The sequence below is a fragment of the Marmota marmota genome, unplaced genomic scaffold, assembly GCF_001458135.2.
Source record: "Marmota marmota marmota unplaced genomic scaffold, marMar, whole genome shotgun sequence".
Lineage (NCBI taxonomy): Eukaryota > Metazoa > Chordata > Mammalia > Rodentia > Sciuridae > Marmota > Marmota marmota.
Window position 1 is genome coordinate 22,350,213 of NW_026000240.1, and position 6,000 is coordinate 22,356,212.

Genomic DNA, 6,000 nt, shown 5'->3' on the forward strand with positions numbered 1-6,000 from the left:
GCAGTTAACCAATATTTCTTTAACATTTTCTTTCGCATGTTTTATAAACATCAGGTAAATAAAACTGTGGTTTTAATTTTTTGATATCAGAATAGAGGATTATTATTATATGAATGCCCTCTAAATAGTTATCTTGTTTTTTAACCAGAAACAAACAATTATATGAGATGATGCAGAAAGAGATCCATATTCCTGTTACAAACGTCCGGTATGTGAGCTTTATTTCTAACAGGGTCATTTAGAAGTTCCAAGTAAGTAGTAGCTGCTATTAGTATTTTAATCATTCCGGTTTTTCAGGATTTCAAAAAGAATTTATGCCTGGCTCCTTGGCAGTAAATTATTGGTCACTGGAATTTGGAGAGGATAGGAAAGCTAATTTTGGACTTCTGGAGAACATAACATAATATGAAATTTGGTAGAATCTTGCCACTCATGTGTATTGTATAAATCTTTTTTTAAAAAAAATCTCTCTTTTTGAGTTTTAGCTGTCTTTTTGGCATGGAAGTATCAAATTTACTGACTTTTGTTCCTATAATGTCCAAATGAATTTTTATGTTGGGTTAGTTTTTGCTTAGCCTATTTTGACTAGTCCCAAGACAGACAGGGCAAGTGGGGAAATTGATGGCAGGAATAAGGAAAAGTATTTAGCAAATACCCAGTAAAATTGTTTGTCATCAGGTCAGTGCTAAGCGATATAATTTTGGAATTAAAAAATATATATATATACAGAGTTTGGGGATATAGCTCAGTGGAGAGAACTTCCTTAGCATGGCTCTAGGTTCAATCCTTAGCACAAAAAACATTAAACTTATAAAATCAAGGATGTAAGAAAAATATGTAGCCCACATAAAAAGAATGAATGATGCTATTATTCTTGTGACTTATCTTTTATATCTTGCTCCCCACAGGGCAGATGGAGGAGTTTGTAAGAACGGTTTTGTCATGCAGATGACTTCAGACCTGATTAATGAGAATATAGACAGACCAGCCCACTTTGACATGTCCTGTTTGGGTGCTGCTTCTCTTGCTGGCCTTGCTGTTGGTATGTGTAGATTTTATTAAAAAAAAAAAAAAGCTACCTTGCAAACCATATCTATGATAGCATTTCTTCTCTCAAATCATAAAATTGCTGAGAGGATCTGGAAAGCCTTGGTGTGCATTAAGGTCCATATCCATAAGCATATTCCTCACAAAATACCCTGTGACCTTCTCTGTTTGTTGGTGGGTCTGGGTACACCACCTCTCCATCCTTCATTCCTTCCATGAGAATGAATAGGAGATGAGGGCATGTGATTCTCAGCTGCTTTGGTTCCTAGCAGAGAAGGATCTTTGGGTAGCTGGTGTTAAGGAAAAGAACTGTTCAAGCATACTTGTTAAAGAACACTAAGGCAGACTTAATTCAGGGATACTGTTGCAACAGGTATAGGGACTAAGGCAATGTTTAAAACTGAAGCAAGTTTTCTAGTGGCAGATACAACAAGGAAAAGTGAGAATTTATAAGCTCAGGAGCAGGATGGGAATCAGTAAGTGGAAGATTTACTAAGAAGACACACTGGAGGTAAGAAGAAATTCTGGCTAAACCAACCTAACAGGATTTTTGCTGAAGGCTGGCCTGGGGGAATGTGGCAGATGAGATATCCAGGATGATCAGATACTGAGGTTTGGGGATTCTGGCTAAACGGACTTGGCTGCATTCTTCTTAAAGTAGATAATGAGGAAAGGAACATGGAAGTCTCAGAGTTGAAGCCTAGTCGAAAAAGACCAGAGGAACTAAGTATAGAGTTTGACCAAGAAGAGAATCTTGTCACTAGGCTTGTCTTTGGTTTTAGAAAGGACTGCATTCAACCAAGGAGGGTGGCACACTCCTGTGATCCTAGTGACTAGAGAAGCTGAGATAGGGGTACACAGTTGAGGGAGCCTCAGCACCTTGGTGAGATCCTGTCTCAAAAAAAAGGTGGGTGGGATTGGGGATGTAGTTGAATGGTAAAGTGCTTGGGTTCAATAAATAGATTACTATAAATAGATTAAATAAATAAACACACCCACACCCACATACACCTGTATCAGACTACTAATGATTATAATTATAAATGTGTCCTCAAATGGTCACAGTGGTATACACGTAATCTTAGTGACTCAGGAAACTGAGGCAGGAGGATAGCAAGTTCAAGACCAGCCTTGGCAACTTAGTGAGACCCTGTCTCAAAAAGAAAACGAGCAAGTTCATATGTAACTCTGTAGTAAAGCACCTCTGCGTTCAATCCCCAGTGCCAAAAAAAATAAAAGTGTTCTCTTGCTGCTTTTGATTATAAATCACATGATCCTCATTTCAAAGAACAGTATGTGTTAGGTCAATTTTATCTTGAATTGGAATTTAAATAGCTTGCATAAAATGCTGTACTTTGAAAAGAAAACTCTCATATTAATTTCCAGCTTTTGATTTTATGCATATGACGGAGAGTTGTCACCTATGTCAAGATGTATAACAAAAATCTCAATTTATCTTCATTTATTTTAATTGCATAAAAATAATAATATATGCCCAGCGTAGTGACACATGTCTTTAATTCAGGCTGTGTAGGAGACTAAGGCAGGAGGATCACAAGTTCCAGGCCAGCCCGGACAATGTACTGACTCCCTATGTCAAAAAATAGAGAGATGGGATATCTCAGTGGTAGAGCACTTGCCTGTCAGGGGAGAGGCCCTGGGTCCAACCTGCTGCACTGCAAGAAAGAAGAAAAAAAGAAAATGTATTATTTCTTATTTGAATTAAAAAAAAATTTAGTTGTAGAAGGACACAATGCCTTCATTTTATTTATTTTTATGTGGTGCTGAGGATGGAACTCAGGGCCTCACATGTGGCAGGCAAGTGCTGTACCATTGAGCCACAACCCCAGCCCCCAGATTTTTTTTTTTTTTTAAATAGCAAGTCATGAAATTAAATGATGATGGGATGTGGCTACTTTGAAAGTGATTCAGTGGGGCTGGGGTTGTAGCTCAGCGGTACAGTGCTTGCCTCGCACACATGGGGCACTGGGTTCGATTCTCTGTACCACATAAAAATAAATAAATAAAATAAAGATATTGCACCCATCTAAAACTAAATAAAAATTTAAAAAAAAATGATTTGATGTCATGCCTCTCAGAAATAAAGCTTAAAATTAGAAAACAAAAGATTTTAAAATATTGGTGTATTTATTCCCAGAAATGGTCAATCTAACAAAAGTAGCAAACTATTTTGGATTGTTTTAAAATAGTAATTTTTTCCTGTGGCACAACTCATGTTTGTGAGTGAGTTTTATGGACTCATTATTTGCCTTAAAATCTGAGAATAATTTTTTCATCTGTAGGGTTTTGGACTGACAAGGAGGAACTAAAGAAATTGAGGCAAAGTGAAATGGTTTTCAAGCCGCAGAAGAAATGTCAAGAATATGAAATGAATATGGAAAACTGGGTCAAAGCAGTGAAACGCTCCATGAATTGGTATAACAAGACATAACACTAAATGAAACAGTCAAGACTGTAGCCGGCTGGTGGATGCCACCTGCAGATTACAGTGCTCAGGGAGGACTGGTACCACAGGGACCACAGAAAAGATTCAAAATGAGCTTCGCAACCTGGGAGAAAAAGTGTTGCTCTTAAAAAACAAAAACAAAACTAACTAAAAAACACTAACTTTTTTTTTAATCTTGGTAAAATTATAAGGCGGCAGCAATACCTCAAAACTTCGTCTTCAATTTTCTAGCAAATTCCACAGGACATCAGCCATTTCCAACTGGATTTTGACAGTTATGAGCCCTCCTCTTTTTTAAACTGGGTCAGTGGTACATGGAACATAATTGTTCAGCATCCGAGAGCTAATAATTCTAGGTGAAACACCGTTCACATTTTGCTCCAAATTATCGGAAAAATATTTCTTTAATTCTTTACAACTAAGCGGGCCAAACCAGGCATAGTGGAGCATACTTGTAATCCTGTCTATTTGGGAGGCTGAGGCAGAAGGATCACAAGTTCAAGGCCAGCCTCAGCAATTTAGAGAGACCCTATCTCAAAATGAAAAGGGCTGGGATGTAGCTCAATAGCAGAGCACCACTGGGTTCAATCCCCAGTACCAACAAAAAGAAAGAAAGAGAAAATTAAGTGGGATATTTGAAATCCATAAAGCTAAAAAGAAAGAGTAACTGAGAAAATATGGAAGTTTAAAATAATAAAAATTCAAATGTAAAGCCATAATTTTTCAATGTCATATCCAAATATGAGCTCAATGTGCCCTTCTCAGAAAAAGCTTATTATTGAGTCAATTTTTTCCTTTTTTGGGCGTAAAGATACTGCCTTAATTTTCCCTTGTCCAGCCAAAATCTAAGCATTCTTTATATGTGGAAAAGCACTGGAAAACTAATTTTAGTTAATGGACTGAAATATATAATGATTTTTAAGGAACAGAAAAATATCTTTTAGTTTCTTTCTCAAATAACATTTCTTTCAAAAATTCTGGGTGAAGTATAACATTCTATTTTTTTACAAAATGCAGGCAGTTAAAATACATCTTGCCTTTCTTCTCCTGTTCTTTATCTCTCTTAGTTATTGAGATGCTTACATAAGTGTCTTTTGGTTTTATTAAGTGCCTAATTGATAGATTTTAATTTTAAAAAGGTGCCCTAGTTTATTGGCAATTTAAGACTTGCCTTCATGGCGGTATTTCACTTGTTGGTGTCTCATTCTAATGTTTGTCCAGCCTACTCATCTCTCTGAGCTACATGCAGTGGCACGTAGAATTGACAGGAGTGCATTCACAGTCACAGTTGCCCTTCTGGCCACAGAGCTGGAGATCCACAGAGAGGAGCCGACTTCATTCATTACTCCCACTGTCAGATTTCATTGCTAGAATCGTAAAGGAGAAACCCCAGGCTGAGTATGAAATTGTCGTAAGGCAGCTGACCAGCCCCCAAACCGTTTTTATGTTATTTGTCCCTGCCTGCATTTGGGGATTTGAATTTGCAAGAATGAATGAATGAATTTCCCTTTTTATCAAGATTTATCACATACAAGTCCTGCATGGTAGAATTGGCTATTGTGTAATAATGAAAGTGGGGGAGGAACTGTTCGGGGAATCTTCTTATTGATGCCATTTTTCTCCATTTGGAGAATCCAGTTGATAGACCAACAGTTAAAGTGCATTTCTGCAGATTCCATTTCCATGACCTTCAAGTATCTCTTTCAATGACTAAATGTTACCTGATGGAGGCATTGTAGTAAATACAAGGTATCATTAGCTCCATGAAGATTTGGATATTTTTTTGTTAAACAAAGATGGTTTGGGGGCTGGGGTTGTGGCTCAGTGGTAGAGCGCTCGCCTAGCACGTGCAGGGTGCCATGTTCAATCCTCAGCCCCACATAAAAATAAAACAAAGATATTGTGTCCAACTACAACTAAAAGAACAAAAACAATATTTTTTAAAAAGGATGGTTTGGTTTACTGTAACAAGTCATAGCTCTTTATGTAGATAATATCTTATTTTTGTTCTCTTTTTATATCCTTTTTACAAAGTTTAGTGGCCAATTAAAGGCTTCTCTACCAAAATTACATGAAAACTGCTCTTGTTGTGTTAATATTTCTTTTGGCTTCTGCTTCTTAGTGGGTGTGATTTCATGGAAATGATTCTGTCTTTTGGATTAGAATATACTGAATTGTAATATTATTCCTAAAAATTTGTTTCATTTCTTCTGCACATTCTTCTTTCTCAACATTCAATTACAAAACAAAGGAGAAATACCTTTTAGATAATATAGGAAAATAATTTTGAATATCTCTTACTAGAATTGAACTACTCCTTGAAGAGCAGTTGCTAATTTTTTTTTTCTTCTGAGAATCTAGAAACTAATCTTTTATTTGTAGTGTTTCTGGCTGTTTTTAGTGACATGATTTAGTAAATCTTTTGTCATATTTAACCAAATTCAGTAATAAGGTGATATTTGCTTTTGTGGTTATAAAAACAATTG

The 6,000-nt window shown here is 36.4% G+C and overlaps 1 protein-coding gene across 1 annotated transcript in view; it reads left to right on the top strand.

Annotated features, from left to right (window-relative positions):
- Gk5 (glycerol kinase 5) overlaps positions 1–4,637 on the top strand; it is a 62,109-nt gene extending 57,472 nt beyond the window's left edge. The window contains exons 14-16 of the mRNA XM_015486750.2: positions 149–208; positions 909–1,042; positions 3,351–4,637. Of these exons, the coding sequence (XP_015342236.1) occupies positions 149–208; positions 909–1,042; positions 3,351–3,499 (343 nt within the window). The 3' untranslated portion in view covers positions 3,500–4,637. The remainder of the gene's footprint in view (positions 1–148; positions 209–908; positions 1,043–3,350) is intronic.
- Positions 4,638–6,000: the final 1,363 nt, after the last annotated feature.